This window comes from Neomonachus schauinslandi, chromosome 7, assembly GCF_002201575.2.
Source record: "Neomonachus schauinslandi chromosome 7, ASM220157v2, whole genome shotgun sequence".
Classification (NCBI taxonomy): domain Eukaryota; kingdom Metazoa; phylum Chordata; class Mammalia; order Carnivora; family Phocidae; genus Neomonachus; species Neomonachus schauinslandi.
In genome coordinates this window covers 43,481,659-43,502,928 of record NC_058409.1, presented here as the reverse complement: position 1 = coordinate 43,502,928, position 21,270 = coordinate 43,481,659, and the positions used below count along the sequence as shown (strand labels likewise).

Below are 21,270 nucleotides of genomic sequence, written 5' to 3'. Positions count from 1 at the left end.
TTGATACAGTGGCTGTGTTTTAATATACTGGTGTTAGCATAGCAGTCATGTCCTACTGTTCTGTTTTCATAAACTACTTGTAAATTATATTTTTAAGAATTTAAAGCTTTAAATGTTTGTTTTGTTCTCACTCAGTTTCAAAACTAAGCAAACATTTGGCCCCTGCCAAATAAAAATATTTTTTTAAATATTGCATTTAAAAAAAAAAAAACAAAAGCTTCCCAAGAGAATCACCTTGTAAACAGGTAAGCTACCATCAACTGCTATTTTACTTGGAGTCCCAAAGCCAGTGGTATCTCAACTTGCCTTTCTCTAGCCCAAGGGAAGACCCAGCAGCCACTATGGGCCTGCACCGGTCCCCACGCTAGGGAAATTTTCATCTCCTAGGCTTGTGAACAGAGAGCTAAGTCATAACTACCAACCGAATCCCCAAATTGAAGTATCTGGTCCTTTGTGGGGTGGGGGGGTAGGGGGGTGGGATATGACAATGATGTAACCTGATCACATTACACTTATTCAGTAGCAGCACAGTTAACTCAATGGGACTAGCAGAATTGTCATAAACGTACATCAGGCATATTTTTAATGTGATTAAAATATTATTCCGGGGCGCCTGGGTGGCTCAGTCGTTAAGTGTCTGCCTTCGGCTCACGTCATGATCCCAGGGTCCTGGGATTGAGCCCCGCATTGGGCTCCCTGCTCCACAGGAAGCCTGCTTCTCCCTCTCCCACTCCCGCTGCTTGTGTTCCCTCTCTCGCTGTATCTCTCTCTGTCAAATAAATAAAATCTTTAAAAAATAAAATAAAATAAAATAAAATATTATTTCAACACTAGTTTTAAATTAAAACTAGAAAAGAAAAATCAGCTTAAGGTACTACCTTTAATTATTCATGATCTATAGAAAGAGACCAGACAGATAACCTGTATACAAAATGAAAAATTTAAGTAGACTATAAGAGTTTTTCTTTTCTTTTCTTTTTTTTTTTTTTTAAGATTTTATTTATTTATTTGACAGAGAGAGACACAGCGAGAGAGGGAACACAAGCAGGGGAAGTGGGAGAGAGAGAAGCAGGCTTCCCGCGGAGCAGGGAGCCCGATGCGGGGCTCGATCCCAGGACCCTGGGATCATGACCTGAGCCGAAGGCAGACGCTTAATGACTGAGCCACCCAGGCGCCCCAAGAGTTTTTATTTTCAATAGGAAGCCAGAGTACATCATTTATTGCCTTTAATTAATACATCTGATGATCAAAATAGAGTCCAACAATGCAGTATATAACAAGTCACTGAGTACACAGCAGCAGACTATAAATTATAAACAGGGTGTTTTGAGGAAATCTCTACATTACCCTTAATATTTGAAATCCAGAGTTTGAGACTGATTTACTCTATAGTCCGGTGAGGTATGATTTTGTTGGGAAGGACTGAAACAGTGCCTCTAACACCAAACCACCTCTGAGCCTCTCAAAAATAATGGGCTGTCCTTCACTTTTCACAAGTGAGTTTTCTTTTGCACATAAAACTCTTGCCGTAAGCATAAATGTACTCATGTGTATGTACAACAGTAGTGAGATAATTACATACCTTTGGGGCTTAAATACATCTGGTGTCACATCACACCTTAAGCATATAGTTATTTCATTTTGAACCATTCACTCTGGAGAGTAATTACTCATCCCATAACTTGGTCATAAAAAGCAGAGCTTATTCAGTATTTCAGCAATTATATAGCATAGGTGCATTTTTATATGGTACTTTTGTAAATCAGATAATCAAAACATATACCTTAAAAAGTTAAAGTGCTAGAATTATGACAAGTTATACAGACATACTAAGCCTTTAACTTGAGACAAGTCTGCAAAGAAATCTGCAGTTGCTACAGACAGACCCAGCTATGGAAGGAAAGTTGAACCCACATGCAGAGTTCACTAATTTGAGGAGAAGGTATGGTGGCAAAAGGAATGAGGTCACAAGAAGGCAAATCAAACAATCCAGGTTTTATGAGGAAGGACAGTGTCCTATTTACTATCTTACATTAGCCAGTCAGGTTGCACCTTTACACTGCCTACTCCCAACTGAAAAATAAAGGTAAAAAGAAAGAAAGACAGAAAGAGAGAGAGACGGAGGGAGGGAGGGGGAGAGAGGGAGAAGAAGAGAGAGAGGAAGGAAGGAAGGAAGGAAGGAAGGAAGGAAGGAAGGAAGGAAGGAAAGAAAACAGACAGAAAGGTCAGTTTCAACATTTCAGACTAGTGGATTCAACAGCCTCTACAAATGTCCCTTTATAGAGTCTCATGGTTACACACTGAAGGGAATAAGGAAAAGGAAAAGACCCTGGTGTTGCCTAGAAAGACACATCCAATCTCTCCTTCTCTGGGAACAGAGGAGTTTCCCCAAAACAAAAGAGGAAAAGGAAATGTTAAGGCTTGCTCTAAGAGTTAGACAAATGTGTCCACAGCACTGCAGCAAACTACTCCATCTCTCCATCAGTAGGGCTGCTAATACAACCCACCAGCACCCAGAGCTGCCTTCCAGGAACAGTGTGTGTGCACCTCAGAAGCTTCAAACAGCTTCAGTTATACTGATCTCCTCTCTGAAGTATCTCCTACATACACTGCCCTTAAGTCTCCCACTAAAATCAAGGAACCGATAAAAGAGAAAATGGTAATTGTTTCAAGCCAAACTATTAGTATCATTAAATGCTGTGAATGAAACTCTTCTTTAAAAAGCTCAGCAAAGGGGCGCCTGGGTGACTCAGTCGTTAAGCGTCTGCCTTCAGCTCAGGTCATGATCCCAGGGTCCTGGGATCGAGCTCCACATCGGGCTCCCTGCTCAGCAGGAAGCCTGCTTCTCCCTCTCCCACTCCCCCTGCTTGTGTTCCCTCTCTCGCTGTGTCTCTCTCTGTCAAATAAATAAGTAAGAAATAAAATAAAAATAAAAAGCTCAGCAAAGAAAAAAGTCATATTCAACTTAGCATCAGCTCCAAGAAGCAAGAAGATACTATGGGTCTTATATCCATTACTATATCAAAACCTAAAAAATAAAATGAGCACATCCCAGATATCATGGACCACCATTCAAAGATCAGGCAACTGATCTCTGAATGGGGTCACATATCAAGGTCTCTGTATGGCTTCTTTCATGTACGTACAGAAAGACAAGCTGCCTTCAGCAACACCAGAAAAGAAGGTGGTACAGTAAAAAGACACCACTTGAGAAGTAGGAGGCCTGGGTGTCCAGATCTGGCACAGACTGGCTGAGCGCTCCTGGACATGTGACTTAGCATCTTATGCCTCAGTTTCCTCAGCAACAGAATGAAGAGAACATCTTCTCAAAGTTGTTATGAGGGCTGGAGATCATGCTTGTAAAGCACTGAAACAGGTACTCAAAAAGTGCTAGATGTTTTTAAGCTGTGACTACAGAGAACAGTAAATGAATACAAGTTTCAAATTAGAGTTGACTCCCACCACCACCAAACAAGATACTGGAAAGAATTCAAGTTTGTCCAAGACCAATTTAATGGGATAGAAATAACTTTTTGTGGTAGATACTTGATTGGTATTTTGTACATGCATCATTCTAGCCTGCTACTTTTAAGTTGAACTAACATGAAGAATCAAAGGTTACCATGACCAAAAAAAAAAAAGAGACTGAAAGACAAAGGCTCAAGCACAGGCAAGAACACACAGAGTAACAAACAGGAAAAAATGCTGCATGCAGACCTGCTATGTGCCCCACAGTAACCCTGCACATGAGCTCTGTCCCTGCTCACCAAGATGCAATACAGCTGCCCGTTCAAGAAAAACGAGAAAAAGAGGAAACGAGAACTGACCCACACATGGGGCAAGAGAGTCTCCTGCTCTAACCGCATGCCCTATCATCCACTCAAAACCTTTGGGTTGTTTGGTTTTTCCCCGGTAATACATGACAAGTTGAATTTCTCAGTCCATGTCATATAAACCCACATACCAATACAAGTGACCCTGATACAGGAGCTTCTCAAACTCTCCTAAGAAAGTCCCTCTAACAGCAGAGACGCATGAAAATATACATCTGGGGAATGTGGGAGTGGCCCAAAGTGACCACCAAACATACCACTGGGCTGTTTTTCAAACTGACACATTCTTTGTGGAATAGGTGTGGGAATAGAAGGTAAGATGGAACCACTGAGGTAAAGCAGTGCCTCTTCTTGGAGAGTTAGGAAAATATTTTCCAAGTAAAACATTACTTCCTTCATCCACTTATTCAACAAACTTTTGGGAGTCAACTATGTGCAAAGGGTTGTACTAAGAGCTATGGATACAAAAACACATTACCCATCCATATAAACACAAACATACACTCTAATGGGGAAGACCATGCATACCGTTACAAAGGAGAGACATCTTTGCCAGATTTCTCTGAGCCACGATGACTTAAAATTAATGCATTAACCAGGCAGAAAGAGGATTCCAACTAGAAAAAAAGAACATGGGCAGAGGCGGCTAGCAGGGCAGCTTGGAGGCAACTGAAGAGCAAAGGAGAAAGATGTGCAAGAGGCAGATGAGGATCCAGGCCAGACATGCTAGGCCTTGCACACCCATGAACAACTTTAAGTCCTATGAGCAAAGGGAGGCCACTGAAGGTTCTGCACAAGAAGCCTACAGGCAACATCATTCTAGCTGCAATACAGATTTTAAGAGCTGATGCATGCCTGTCCAAAGTTTACAGGCTGATTATAACACTCTTAAAAATACATGAAGTCCACTCTCACACATGTGTATACACACACAGAAAAAAAGCATATTCTATGAAATAAAAAACCTCTGTGGTACATATCAGAAGTGCAGAAAGGCCATTAACAGGCCTTTCACTGGATAGCTAGAAAAGAGAGTGGGGTAGATAGGTCACATCAGCACAGTTTTCAAGGGCAAGACTTATGAGACACCTAAAAATAGAATTGAGGGGGAAAAAAGCAACCCAAAACGTCAGATGATAGTAAGCTCTTAAATTTTCACTTGAAACTATTTTTCTCGACACTTTATTTGTAAACGTTTAAATAAGAAGAAAAAGGTTATTCAACTCTTTTTATTGATTCAAGTTGCCAAAAGAAGGGACGGTAGATCTCAGCATATAGACATATCACCTGAGAAATTCAGAAGTGTATCTGAAACTGAGTGCTTTGTAACTTCTTCCATTCTCTGCCTGCCCATGGTAAGTAAATATTCATGGAAGCCTAGAAACTAAACCCCAAGTCACCAGCCTAATCCATAAACTGTCCATTCTATTCATGAATATCATTGAATTGATATTTATACATGCCTCTTTCCACTTTCAGAAGAATAATTCTAGAGTTCCAAGTAAAGACAAAACTCATCAATCATTAGGGTCAAAAACAAGGGAGGCATTAAGATATCAAGGCCATGGCATACTTTGTTCAATAATATATATAATGTTTAGTTGTACTAGATCAGGCAACATTTACTATCATAATAAAATATTAATAGAGACTAATCTGTAGATGGTGAAACTTAATGCTTTAATGGTAATGAAACAATTTTTTGAAACAATATTTCCCTCATCTGATTACAAAATCAATACATGGTGATTGCAGGGTTTTGGGGAAATACAAAAAACTAGAAGAAAATAATGGAGAAAATTAGGTAAATTGGAGAAATTAAGTAAATAATGGAGAAAATTAGGTAAAAGGGGAACACTGCGTAACAATGTATTTTCCTCCTGTGTAATTATTTAGAATTCAAGTACTTTCATGTATTCATTCCCATGTGGGTCTCTTAACAGCCTCATGATAGAGGTGACAGAGGTATAATTATTCACATTTTATAAGGAGTCAAGGAAGCCCAGAGCCAGTAAGTGATCTGCCTAAGGGTACACAAGTAGTAAGACAAGAGCCAGCAATGAGGACTCTAGTCTCCTGATGGGTCAGACATGCTCTCCAAGCTCACGGTCATGTGATTAACAAATGATACACTCATAGAAGCGGCCAACTGCCAGTACATAAAATGAGCAGTACCTGTGAACATCAATCTAAGGTAAGAAAACGTGCAAAGAGAATTGTATCGTTAATAGAAACATGCTAAAATGCTATGACATGAAATAAGAACAGGAAAATTTACATATCTTTAAATTGTCCCCCTCCCAAAAAAGCATGAGGCGGGGAGGGCCCAAGCAGGTGGCCGAGGGGAAAGACCCATCAAACCCACAGAGTTTGAGAATCTCTTAATTAACTGTTTCCTTTTGATGTGAGTAAGAACCCAGACAGAAATCATATATTTTTTATCTGAAAGAGATCGAGTGGAGTAGCTGATGAAGACAGAGATCAGACAAAAGTTTCCTTTCAGTCCCAAACAACTCCTTCTCAAACAATCTTCCTTTCTCCCCTCTCTCCCTACACACACAATGGAGCGTGCATGTGCAAACACGTAGAGTATAATTTTAAAATGATTTATTAATTGCCCCCCCTTTGTGAAAAACAAGATATACATATGACTATAGTAACTACAGACTTTATAATCTGAACTGGAACACTTACAAGAGTGAAAGAGGGGACTGTTGATAATTATGTCAGGAAATGAGGCATAAACTAAGACTGACCAGACAAATGGGAACACATGGTCACCCAACATCTGGATAACCCATCCCTCTCTCATGAACCAAGCATTAGTTCAAATTATTGTTCAAAACACTGTTTGGTTATCCCATTTTAGGCAAAACTGAGTCTGAAGCAAATTCTACCTCAAGACAAAGTCATCAGCATTTTGTAGACCAGTTTAATAAGCCATTCCTATTAATTAGCCAATGTCTTTTCGTAAGATGTCAGATCTTGCGGGATGTTTTGAAGTTATATGTGCTGTACGAGTCATCTGGGAAAAAGGTTAAAAAAAACTAATTAAATTTATTTTTGTCAGTTTCTTTAAAAAGTGAAATAGCAAATAAAAGGAAAAAGCAATCTCTTAATCCCTCAAAGTCATTTATAATTGAAAGTTATTTTCTTGGATAACTCAAGACTACTGTTCTACACAGGAATGCCCAATTTATTTTCTGTTTAGGCTTGGAATCATCAAATAAATAAACTGCTTTTATAACAGATTTTTGGTCAATGCTATGAATAAGTTAGCAAGCTTAAAGAAAAAGTCCCCTCAAATGAGAAAAAGAAACTTTACATTTATAAGTTTATTTGTTTCTGCAGAAATAAACTGATGATAATAAACCAAGTCCTAAAAACTAATCTACCTATCTTCTGGTCATATTCCTATTCAAAATACCTCTTAATAGATTAAGTTATAGATAGCAACTCAGATTCAGAAAATCAAATAGAAATTATAACTTGGAGATTTTTTTTTTTCAACAAGAGAATTTCATACAGGCACCTACAAAGACTGGCATGTAATCTAAGCTTATTCATTCAAGTAACATTTAAGCTTATTCATTCAAGTAACATTTCGACGTCTACTATGTATACACCGCACGGACATATTAATAGTTGGGTCTCCTGAATTTAAAATTTGCTAGTACTCTTTTTTCAATATAGCAGATACATCTTTCACACCAAAAAGGGACTTTGTATTTAAATATTCTCAGTATTTTATCCTGAAGAACAAGACTAAAAATAAACAATGGGTAACTCAAAATGACTCTGAACTGTGTGTATGGCAGAATATTTTTACATGTTTGTTAGCACTTCATATTTTGAGTTATCTGACAGCCAACCGTTGCTCCCTCTATTAAAGAGGCTTAAAATCTGCAATCTTACAAAGGATGTGATTTTCTGATTTCTCATAAGAAATCATCTCTCTTTTCCTCCAATATTTACATTAAGGATGAGTTCCACAATTGCGTTCTCAAGTTTGGAAAAGGTCATGAATTAGATAGGCCAGTGTCAGTCTCTACAACAAACCCCTTGTAGAATTTCAGAAGGTCAACCTACTTTCACTAGAAGAAAACCATATTATCTAAGCATACCCAGTTTACTATATCTTTTTTTAAAAACAGTATGACAGTTCTAGATTTCTTAAGTAAGGCTTCTTAAAAGAGTCAAGACGTAATAGAATTTTCTATATTAAATAAGACTTCTTGAAAGAGGATCAAACCTCAATTCTAAATGATTAAAAAAGCAAACCAAAAAAGAGAAAACTAGTTGATCCACAACTGCAAAGGATCAGAGAGAGAAAGAACAACTCAAGGAAGTAAATTTTTAAAACCAGCCTTTCAAAGATGCAATAGTTAATACATCCCTAAAACTATCATAATACAGACTGCCATTATACACTGAACTTTCACAAATTACCTTCTGAATTGTTACTATCTTTAAGAGAAAGAACTGGGGGAGGGAGAAGGTTAAGTAAAAAATAAGTTTTTATATAACATTAAATATTCAACCCAAAGAAATACAAATTCTTGAAATAAACATTGTATATTTGAACATGGTTACTTGAATTTTTTGTGCTTTTCTGAGTTTAACCCACCACAATCACCATTCCTTCCTAAGACCCCAACACACACACACACACACACACACACACACACACACACACACACACACAGAGTTTAAAAAAATACAAACCATATCCTTATATGTCAAAACACAAATTTCATAGAAGAGCACAAGAACTCAGAAGTCTCAGGACTTACCAAAATCAAAAAACAAACCACTACTAAGCTATGAGCTACTAAGACAAATTCAGATTTAATACATACACTGAATTTTGAATAAACTCATAATCACTGGCTCTTGTATCACCAATTTTTTCTAACACATCGGAACTTATAAACTATGAAAGTCAATTATTAAGAATGAGCACGAAAAATCATAAAGGAAACAAATTACTACTAAAACAGAACTTTTTTAAAAAAACCTGTCCATTTTAAAAGTATTTTGCCATAAACTGTTAAAATGAGTAGTTTTTTGAAAAGTTTTTTTCCCACTGCAATCATCCTTATTAAAAGCAAAAATGCAATACTATCCAGTACTTTAGAATTTCCTGCTATTTATGAAACGGCTTAGACAAAATGCTTTTTTAATAAGTTGCTAAGAGAAATCCATGAAAACTGCAAGGAAACTGTTTAGGCAAGTTCCAATAAGGAACGTCATTTGAGCACTGTGCTTACAAGGACTCTAAACAGCACTAGTCAAACTACCTTCTGGGCTTTGGTTTTAATCAAGCTGACCTGATACGGACATCATTTACATGACTCACCTAAATAAAATCTAAATTACATTAAGGATCCATAACATAGTCACTTACCTACTATCATCCAGTAGATTACAATGTTCTATGAATCATATTAAATTATATAGATAGATAACCTATCTATCTATATAGATGAACACCCATCTAGAAGAAACATATATAGATATGGACAGATCAATGGATTTTTTTCCAAGACACCTTTGGAATAACTACTATAACCACTAACTGCAGAAAGACACCAAATGGCACAATTACTACACTGTGTTAGAGCTCAACGTACTTGATAATCTATACCCAAGACATTTTGATTATATTTCCTAATGAAATTTTTGTTTTCACCCTAAATAAAAAAATAAAATATCCTTAGCTCGGCAACAGCAAGCTGCCCAATTTGCTCTTATCCACAATGTAAGCACTTGTTTTAAGATGTAAAAATGTAAATAAACTCTAAAACATCTGTCTTCTCTAAGCTATTAGACCAGAAACTCACCTTTCACTAAATCCCTCAACTAAACTTTATTCTACAAGTGAATTCAACAGAATTCATCCAATAACTACCTTCAAGACAAAGTGAAGAAAAAAAACCAATTTGATTCTATTTCTAGTTATTTTGGCCAATTATTTTGTGCTACCTTAAGAAGGACATCAGATCAATGCACTAACTAAATGTTATCCTGCCATTCAACAGATCTAAATATATTACACCACCACTCATTGAATAAGTGAATAACCATAATCCCTGGTTCTATTCATATTCAGTGTAGTCCATGGTCCACTGAAAATCATCCCCAACATAACCTCAGCTTTTCTATGTACCACTGTGGAAAGAATATACACAGTGTTCTTACCGAAGTCCCTTCCAAAGATACAGATTCACACTCCAACATTCTTTTTACTTTTTTCAAAAAATATTCAAGAACAAATACAATGTACTTTTCATTTTGAGTGCATCTAGAAATCAAGGAAGTTCTGAAATTCATATGTGCAGCCGAAAGTTTAAAACTCAATTTGCAAATAAAATCCACATAATACTGGCTGTAGAGTATACAGAATCTAGACCCAGATACTGATATTCCAAATACCTAGCTGCTCCCTACAAGAATAAATAGTAAGCTTTTAGATGGGGGGGACATATTCCTACAGCATTAACCAAACCTAACCACACACAACTGTGTTAGCAAAGTGAACACTGACAACTGTAGAAAAAACAGTACAAGTGTTTTTTAAAAATGTCTGACAACACCTTTAATTATATAAACCAATTCAGACTCTACAACTTCAACAGCAATGGCAATTTTAAAAGATGCCCAAGGTATATTAAGTAAGTCTGGCAAATTTCACACTTGGTGCCACCACAAAACCAAAATTACTGAGCAGAATATAAGTGTGACCTGATAAGACAATTCTTAAATCTTTCTCCCATCCAACATAGCTAGAGTAGTAGGATGACCACTATCAAAAACCAAACCTTTCTAAAAATAAACATGTACACCCCATTTCAAAAAAGAAGAGGTAAGGAGAGGATCATAGTGGAGAATATGTCTGAAGTCTGAAAACTAGTTTAGTCAGATAACTGAAAAGTTAGGTTTTTGACATTTGCCAGCAGTCCCACAACGTGCTGGCCCTGTGCCATCATGGCCTGGTGCCAGCCTGATGCAGGGCCAGGCTAAAAATAGCAGCCAAGCAGCAGCTGGAACACACAGGTCTTTGTGACCTCAGCTTTAGTCCCCTAAATCAAGGGAGGCTGGAGGGGAGGAGACAACCGCAGGCAAAGAATGGAACAGAATAAGCTCTTGGCTGGTACTTCCTACCTCTTCAGGATTTCTTCCTTTTTTTCCTACCACTCCCTCCCCCTCCTACTGCTTACTCCCTCTACTCCATTCCCCCACACTCAAAAAAGGAAGAAAAAGAAGAAGGGCAGTGAGGCAAGGAGAGAAAGCAAAGACAGTGGAACACTGAAGAAGTTGGGTTCAGAGGCTCCTCCACCTCCTATCCTCAAGTCTCACTTGATTCGACCATCATCACAGAGCAGCCATTGGTCACCGCAGTCCTCAGCTTTACCATGGTCTACAGGAAGTAGAAGAAAAAAAAATCACACAGAGGATTGGCAGGGAAGGGGAGGCCTAAAAGATGGTGCCAAGAGTACAAAATCCTAAGTGCTTAAGAAGCTTAAAGAGTGCTAAAAAAACAAAGTCCTAAAGAAATAGGGCAAACGTATTTAAAAAAAGGTCCTCACTCATCACATATACCAATCAGATTACAAATTTCTGGTATTTGAGTTTTAGGGGTGTATTTTATGACAAATATTTATAAAAGCCATGACCATCTTCTCTGAAGAAATGAGTTAAGATAAAGCAGTAGCAGAAGCAAAGGTTGAGCATAACCAAATAACAGTGCTGCCTTCAACTTCCGCAGGCCTTCACCAAGAAAGATCAACACAACACTAGAAGAGGCTCCAGGCTCTGAAATTATAAAATATCTATACTTCATTTATAAAAATGCTGGTCACTGTCGGCAAATATTTTAACAGGTACAATGTGGCACATATAGCGTTCGAAATTGTACCGATCTAATTAAGTAAGAGAACTTAAATCTTGCTTCTGTGGACTCACTCTACACACTCTCTTCCTATGCATATTTTCTGTATAATATCTTCCATCATTAGAGATCTGACACCAATTAACAATGAAAAATGTATTAAGTAAACAGAGAGACTGTTAAATAAGGCAGGATCAGGCAGTGAGTCACCTGAATTTTAAGCACATTAATTCACTAAATGAGCTTCCAATTTATCTGATCAGCTCATTCGGTTAGCAAGAGTTTAAACGTACTGACAGGTCCTACTGCATCCTTCAAATTAACATCTTTCCAATAAACTCTCTCTCTCAAAGAATATTAAATCTTTTTACCAGCAACAAGAAATAGTATGATTTTTAATCATAACACTTAAAAGCGGCCTTAAACATAACACTTAAACATAACAAAAAGGGACTTAAACGAGACATGGTTTCTTAAATATACCTTGAGAGATTACCTTTGCTTCATATGTATCACATTTAGATCTAACCTACAAGTTATTCCTCTTTCAAAAGTTAAAACTGCCCAGTGGAAGGATGATCAAAATCACCCCCACAACCATCTTCCAAAGCTGAAATTCATTCATAAAAGGAATTTTTGAAATGCAGTGTTTCAAGTCAAATTTTAAAATACATATTAAAAATCATAGCTGTGATCACAATTTAAAATTCTGGACACTACGAAAATCACTCTAGAAAGTAGAAAGACTATAAATCTAAAGATGAACCTTCTGGAGTAGTTAATGATGACACATCATGGGCAGTATTACTTAGAGGCTAAGAGTACCAGGCTGGGGCTGGCTCGTTAATGTACCAGCCCCAGCCTGTGTCACTAGGCAAAAGCCACTTTCATTTTTTTCTATGCTTTGGTTTCCTCATCTGTAAAATGAAGATGATAAAAGTACCTACACCTCATAGGACTGTTAAGAAATACAAAGTGCAGGGCGCCTGGGTGGCTCAGTTGGTTAAGCGACTGCCTTCGGCTCAGGTTATGATCCTGGAGTCCTGGGGCTCCCTGCTCAGCGGGGTGTCTGCTTCTCCCTCTGACCCTCCTCCCTCTCGTGCTGTCTCTCATTCTCTCTCTCTCTCAAATAAATAAATAAAATCTTTGGGAAAAAAAAGAAATACAAAGCGCTTGGAGCAGTACCTGACACAAGGTTAAGGCTATGAAAGTGTTAACTAATATTATTACTATTACTATTAGTAGATATTGCTGCAGTCGTATTAAAGAGGCTCACTGTAAATCTGCTTAGCTCAGTGAAGAAAAGCCCCCAATCATACAAGAGGTCTTTCAGAGTTGGGAGAGATTACCGAAGTTTTGAGACCACATCAACTACATGAAAGACCCTATACATCTAGCAGCTATGTAATACCATCTACTGGCATAAGGGTAGAGGGGACATTGACAGAAACAGTGAACAACTTACGAACACAGGTCAAAGGTAGACACGAGTGGTTAAGTTTTCATAAATATACTCAATTCAGAGCAACCAAATTTCTTACTGGATATTAACTTCAGTTGTTCCACATAAGCATTTTAAACTTTCGGTAAATTCTTTACTCCATAAATGTACAGGTGTAGGAGTACATTCATGTGTGTTCACAGGGCTGTAACACAATTTCATACAGTTAACCCTTGTAACTCACTTTTTCAAAACCTTAATCTCATCTTAGAACCTCTACAATTTCCAAATGTCTACAAATATTTCATACTAGCATACATTTAGCATGCTAGATCATTGCTTAACTGAAGCCGTTAGATTCTGGCCAGATACTAAAATGCTATCTAGAAATACTTTTATAACATTCAATAAAATGTTAGCCAAATAATCTCTCCAACAGTCCAGTCGTTCTACATTCAAGAATATGCCTGTCCTGGGGCTGGGGCGCCTGGCTAGCTCAGTCAGTGGACCATGTACAGCTATTGATCTCGGGGTTGTGAGTTCAAGCCCTACACTGGATACAGAGATTACTTAAAAATAAAATCTTTTAAGAAATAACAATAATAATAATGTTTGTGCTGGGGCATCTTGCTGCTTCAGTCAGTGGAGCGTGCAACTCTTGATGTCGGGGTGTGGGTTCAAGTCCCACATTGGGTGTGGAGATTACTTACAAATAAAAAATCTTAAAAAAAAAAGAATATGCTTGTCCTGAGTTCTGGAGTTTTGTAAAACTTACCAAACAATCTCAGCAAAGTAAGAGGCAGCCTGAATAGTGGAAAAACCGAAATTTAAGGTTTAACTTTGCAATTTACTATCCCTCTCTGGACAAATTATTCAACATGTCTGGGCCTCAGCTCTACAAGTAGGTAATGACTATCATGCAAAAAGCATTTTGTAAAAACAGCTTCTCATCTGTTAGCATATTTTAAGAAGAAACAGCACAAAGTATCTGTACCAAGAGTCACTGGGATACGCTTTGGGTCATGATACTCAAATGACATCTGAGTTTATCTCCTTTTGTGCTCACTTGTGAACTTCAAATTAGTTACAAATATATAAATAAATACATGTAAGTATATACAATACATATTAACTGACACCAAACTAATTATCACTCAGGAATCCCACAAATACAAAACACTTAGCATATCCTTAGCAACAAAGGTTTCACTTACTATTGGCTGAAAGTCAACCTTTAAATTTCAAATGAAAACCAGATTTTGCACTGCATTCTCTCTAAAGCTTGCTTTAGCTACCTTTTCTAAATGAGAAAAATAAAGGAAGCATCCTATTTTTAAAGAACTGAAAACCATGTACAAAGCATATTCTTAGCAAAACACAGGGCACTGAAAAATACTCAGGTTTTTAGAACAAATCTAACCAACGTACTTTATTTTTGAGACTCTGGCTAGGACTGAGGAACTAGAGTGTATTTCCATGGGGCAAGACTATGTAATATTTTTTGCCAAATTACCATGTGATACTGATTTCTCAAAAGGAGATGGAGAGTCTTTCCATCCATTTCAAGAGGGAAACAGTTTATGTTTTCTAATTTACAGTAATCCCCAAACATTTACATATGTCAAAAAATTGATAAACCAAGAAAATTAAATTAGGCTTTTTTTATTGTGAGAAAAAACTGTTCTTGAAATTATATCACAGTAATTTGAAAGATAACTAAAAATGATTTTGTGGGTTCCATGTAGTTTATCATCACTTTAAAAATAGTTGCCTATAATCTGCGTTGTTTCTAAGATGTTTATACTTACCTATAATCTTCTTTCTTTTTAGGATATTTGTCCTCTTAAATATAAAAGTTGGAGGTCAACAGCAGTTCAAGTTTAATGACTGCCCCTATAAAAATTTCTAACACCACAAGAGTTTGTTTTATCGTATGTATATATAACTAAGCTTCTTAAAGGTACCAAATTCATTTTGAATTATTGAAGAAAACTGGTTTTCTAACACAAAAATATAGAGCATGTAAGCATGCGGATTTACTACAGATCCAATCATGTAGTTTTTAAAAGGGGCAGCTTTCTTAAAAGACATCAGTATTCCTCCACTGCCATCTTGTTCACTGAACATGTTACCAGCTAAAATCAAACATCATTAACTAAACCTTTAATATGAGTGTGACCAGAAAAGATATGCTGGTCTCTTGTCTTTCCAAATGAAACATTTAGAGTTAGAAGTGATGGCAAATGATTACCCATTGTGAAAAGAAAAGAGGCCCAGGATAAACATCTTAAAAATCGGCCAAGACATACTTAAGACAATAATGACTTGAGTTGTTCAATTAATTGCAAAAATTCTTCTATTAAAGGACATGTTCTACAGGCATCCTGATCCTTCTAAAAGAAAAGCCATCAAAGTCTTTGCAAAAAGGATGAAATTCAACATACAGTTTAAATAAAATAATGGGGATGGCCTTTTCCTCTTCAACCCGAAGATATACTAAGAATACAACTCTAGGGCAAGATATTAAAGACTGAAGCAAGAGTAAAGATGTTTCCTTAATTCAAATCTGCAATTCATCTTCCAGTATTACCGAAATCTTCTGGCTACAAAATGTTTTGTTTCCTGAACACTTTAGCTTTCCTCACTGAACCAATACTTACAACAAATTCCAAGATGTTCTCACCTAAAATTGAAATTTTAACTTTCCTCAGAACAATGCTGAGCACATTTGAGGTGCGCAGATACTTTGAAAAATCAACAACTTCAAACACTTCAACTGGCACAGAATAAAAAATACATATACAACCATAGTTTCAAAATTTTTTCTTTTGTGTACTTCTTCCTTAATCAAATGGCAGAAAACGTATAGGATCTGATTTTAAACCATTCTATATTATCACTTTACTCTTGAAAATGCTTTCACTGAAATTACTACCACCAATAACCAAAACACCCAATTCTGAAAGTGCATCTAGAATCACATCTTTACATAACAATCTCTGGTCTATAAAGAAAATCAAGGGCGCTGGGTGGCTCAGTTGGTTAAGCGACTGCCTTCGGCTCAGGTCATGATCCTGGAGTCCCGGGATCGAGTCCCACATCGGGCTCCCTGCTGAGCAGGGAGTCTGCTTCTCCCCCTGACCCTCCCCACTCTCATGCTCTCTCTATCTCATTCTCTCTCTCAAATAAATAAATAAAATCTTAAAAAAAAAAAAAGAAAAAAGAAAATCAAAACACTCAAAGAAATACCAACAAATTAGCCTTAAATAAATTAAGTGATTAAAAAAAATTTTTTTAAGATTATTTATTTATTTATTTATTTATTTGAGATACAGAGAGAGAGAGCATGAACAGAGGGAGAGGCAGAAGCAGGCTCCCCGCTGAGCCAGGAACCCCATGTGGGGCTTGATCCCAGACTCTATCATGACCTGAGCCAAAGGCAGACGCTTAACCATCTGCACCAGCCAGGCGCCCCTTAAGTGTATAAAAATTTTATCCATCCTAATTCTAAAAAAGATTCCCTGTTAACTACCTTGCCACCCCCTAAAACAAGAGATTTTAAGTTATGAATCTGAAAAGACCATAATAATGTGTTTACCAAATTGTTAACAGAATTCCAGACAATATTCTTTTCTCCCAAAAGTTACCAGCAAAACAAAACAAACAAACAAAAAGCAACTCCTTTTAAAACTTATCTCCTTCCTGCCCATACTAAAGACAAGACCCCAGTTTTGTTTAAACACTTCTTACTTTTAAAATGATTGGTCACAAATAAGGAAACTTGCCCGTTTCAAAACAAAACTGAACGTGCACCAATCTTCAGAAAGGGAACACATGTACCCCCAAAACAAAAAAATATAAACTAATTAAAAAACACAAGAATAATTTTTCTAAAATTTTTTATTACAAAAATATATGCTTCTTTTTCTACTTTGAAGAAAAATCTGACCGTAACACAATCGTAGAATGAAAAGTAAAATTACCCCCAAAACTTTGCCTATCCACTTGACTACCCTTCTCCAAAGATAGCCACTATTCAATGGTTGTTCGTGTAGCCTTCCAGACATTTTTATACATCTGTAAGTAAAGTCTATCTTTTTTCTTTTAAATAGAAATTACAGCCTACTGTATGAATAGATGACTTGTTTTTAAATGAATATTCTGGTCACCTTTCTTTGTCATTGTATATATTTCTCTCCTTCACTATTTTTCATGGTGGCATAGAATTCCATTGAGTACTTCTTAACCACTGCCCTTCTGATGGAAATTTCCATTGACTCCCGCTTTTCAGTATTACAAATCACACTGCAATGAGCACTGCTCACCGTATAGAACATCTCTGTGCCCTAATATCAATATATCTGCAAGAGAAATTTCTAGAAATGACATAAAAAAGACTGAACCAAGCAGCTGGGGAGGCAGCATCTTCTCCCACCTCCTCACCCAATTCTGAGTACCATCTATCCATCTTTTTTGTCTTCACCAATGTGGCAGATAAACATGCCATGTCACCTTTGCTTGCTTCTCCTTATGTAAGAGTGAAGACAAATTTATTAATCATTTGCATTTCTTTATGAAAGGCGTTGCCCATTTTTTAACTTACTCATCTTTCTCTCTTTATTTTTTAAACCTATTTTTCAGAGTTCTCTGTTAGCCTCCAACATGCTGCACATACTTACCCCAGTTAGCTGCTTATCATGTTTTCAGCCCTACAGAAATTCTTAGTTTTTTTATCTAATTAAATTTGCCTTTTATAAAAAAAAACAAAACTGTCTGTCTTTTAATTCGAGTTGTCTTTTATAATTTGAGTTCCAGATCATATTAGGAAAGCTCTTTGCCAGGCAAAATTTGAGGGAAATTTTTTTACGTGACTTCTAAAATCATTATTTCAATGATGTCAACAATATTAACACACAAGCACCCTCAGCAATGGCTCCCTTCTAATGTATCATTATTTAATGAAAATAAGCCAGCCACACTTTCTCTAAAACTTCCTATAATCAACTGATGGATAGCTCTGCACCAATTAAATATCATTTACAACTACTACACCAAAGGCTTAATTTTCTTCCTTTAAATTTCTTTTTAAAATAGGAGTTGAAAAGTAGCAAGTATGTTTAATTTCTGGGAAGTCCCAATTCTCTGACCCTCAATCCTTAAATAATCTTCAACAGTGTCAATATAAAATGAAGTCCAAAAACTAGATTTTATCCATTGCATCTATAATTTAGTCACCTCTACAAAAGTCAGTGAATACTTCCTGTACAAACAAACTTGCAATTTTGCAATACCAGAAAATTGCTTATGGTCCTATCATGGTATCGTGTTCTTTTCCATTTCAGGTTCTGAAGCTAAAACGACTTCTACCTCAGCTCGCAAAATTATAAAATAAGCCTCTTATGTTAGTATACCAATTCAACCCACCAATTAAAGCTAAATTAGATGGTTAATCTAGCCATTCTCTCCATCCTCCATCGAGAACAAAAATCCTGGTCCTAAGTTTTCTATCTCACAGTGCCAGCTGCCAGCATTTAGCAGCCTTCCATCTCATAAGCTGACTGGCACAACAAGTAATACAACTTGGAAGTTAAGGAAACTGGCAAAACTCAGAGCGGAAAAAAAGAATATTTTCCACAATCTGTACAGCACTTGGTTAGCACGTATGTGTTTCCGAAAGGGTGGTCAACTCTTCAAACTATGCAAGAACCATCACACTGCTTCACATCAACCACTGCCAACTCCATTCAGTGGCCTCCTTCCCCTTTGGGGACTATTCAAAAAGTTACTATTTTCTTTTACAACTCACTCAGGCCTCTTCACTGATGAAAGCAGGCAAAGCCCACGCTGTGTGTCTGTCTCCCAGAGAAGATTGCATCTTTTATTTATCGCCCCTTGGCTTTATTTTCACAGTGAATTCCTGGCTTAAATGTAATAGCCAAGAAACCCTCCCTATGTGCTCTCCTGTCATTCCTCATTGCTTGCAAGCAGAGTCAAGCATAGAGGGGGGAAAAAAAAAACTGAACATTGGCAGCCAAGCCATAAAAATTCCCAAACTCTAGTTTGGCTATACTGAGAAACTATGGATGTGCTTCAATCCGTTTCAACCCAGCAGGAAACAAGGGGGGCATGGGGATTGAGGAAAGAGGTATAACTTTGAACAATGTTAACTAGAATTTTTTTTTTTAAGAAGGATGGAGAGCCTCAATAGTTAAACCCCCTCCAGAAATAAGGAAAAGGTACAGAACCTAGAAAAGACAACACTGGGGGCCGCCTTTGGAAATAAATGACCATGCGGAAAATCACGTTTGCAGATTGCATTAGAATTCAAATTAACCAGAGAGGATTAAAGAAACCTTCATTCTCTTTTGGGGCCCCTATCCAGACCCCCACTCGACTCCCAAAGAGAGGGATAAAAAGAACGGACTACGGAAAGAAAAGATGAAAAATCAGAGACAGTGATGCTTCCAACCGTCTCCCCATTCATTAGGTACCATGCTCACCACAACGACACTGTTTAAAGCAGACAGCAATACGGGAAGGGGGGACAGAAAATATGCCGTTTGCGATCAGGAGAAAAATAAGAGAAGGGAGTTTCATAATAGCATTGTTCTTCTCAGTCCAGCCCAAACATCCCCATCCTACGGCTGACAAAGATATCTGGCCAGAAAAAAACACTGGGGGCAGGGAGCGACGACAGAGAAAGCTTTTAAACTGGGTATTTGAGAAAACTCTCATGGTCTGTCAGAGAAAAGAGGGCTGTGCAGCTTTAAATCACAAGTCCTTCTCTCGCCTTTGTCAAATATCTTCTACTTTACAAGCTTTGAAAAGAAATAAAGAGACTCTTTTGTTTGGGTCCCCCTTTTCGGAGGATGACAGAAAACTGAAAGGGGTACAAATAAACCTGAAAATGAGAACAAAGTGCGGGGTCGCGCCCAGCTGCCAGGCGGCCGCGCCTGGAGGGACACTGCGCGGCCGCGGAGCCCCTCCGCCTCGCGCTCCTGCCGCCGCCGGCTGCGAGCGCAAAGCCCGTAACTGTTCCCCGCGGCTCGCCCCGCGCACGGCCACCGGCCACCCAGCGCTAACCAAACTCCGGCGGCAGGGGCCCCGGGCACCGCCGGCCCCGGCAGGAAAGGGAAGCGCCAGCCGCTCCTTCCCGGGCTCGGGCCCATCGACTGGGGGACGCCCTCGGGGGGGGAGACAGGTCTCTGAGGAGAGGGGGTCCGGCCCGCTGCCCCCTCCCTCCCGCGCTGCTCCTAGGCAGGGGAGGCGCGGGGGAAAAAACAGACATTTAAATCCCGGGGCCGCCGGCGGAGCTCGCCCGGGCCAGACCAGACGCCGCAATGACCCCGGAGAGCGCCGCGGCCGCCAGCCCGTCGGAGCCCCGAGAGGAGCGGCAGCCGAGTGGCATTAAAATGTAGTCCCCACCCCTCCAATAGAGAGGGCGGGGAGGGGGAGAGAGGAGAAAGAAAGAGGAGCGAGCGGCAGACAAGGGGAGAGGGCAGGGAGAGCGCAGAGTGCGGCCCGGCCGCCGGCTCGGCCCCGGCCGGCATTGTCTGTGCGGCCCGCGCCCCCTCCCCCGCCCCGCACGGCCCCGCCACACACAACCTCCGCCGGAGCCCGGCCGTCCGCCTGCGTCTTTGTCCACAACCACCCCCCGAAAAGGGCGAGCAGCCCTCCGGGACGTGCTCCCCGGGAGGAGGGCGGGTACGGAGCGGGCCGGGGAGCACCCGACAACCCACCCCGCCAACCCCGCCGCGGGGTGAGTCCTGCTGATTCATTTCCCACTCGCGCTGGCCCGTCCGGGGAGACGGAGGCGGGGAGGGGCGAGGAGGAAATGGGCGCTCCGCTCGGGAGGACGGTCCGGGCCGGTGAGGGCACCGGGCGGGGGTGCGGACGCGCGCCGGGCTGAGGGGCGCCCCCCCGAGGGATTGACGGACCGACGGACAGACGGCTCCGCGGCTGCCCCGTGACTCACCGACTTGCAGGACGTTGTCGACGCAGCCGCTCTCCAGCAGCGCGATGCCCCGGCGGAAGGGCAGCCGTGTCTCGTCGCCGCCGTCTGCCGCCCCGGCGGCCCCCACCGACGGGGCCCCGGCCCCGGCGGC

General features: G+C 39.3%; 1 protein-coding gene across 1 annotated transcript in view; it reads right to left on the bottom strand.

Moving 5' to 3' along the window:
- The window catches only part of ZSWIM6 (zinc finger SWIM-type containing 6), a 197,643-nt gene that overhangs the window by 175,564 nt on the left and 809 nt on the right, over positions 1 to 21,270 (bottom strand). The window contains exon 2 of the mRNA XM_044916658.1: positions 21,141 to 21,270. This exon is cut by the window's right edge and continues 37 nt beyond it. Coding sequence (XP_044772593.1) covers positions 21,141 to 21,270 — 130 coding nt within the window. The remainder of the gene's footprint in view (positions 1 to 21,140) is intronic.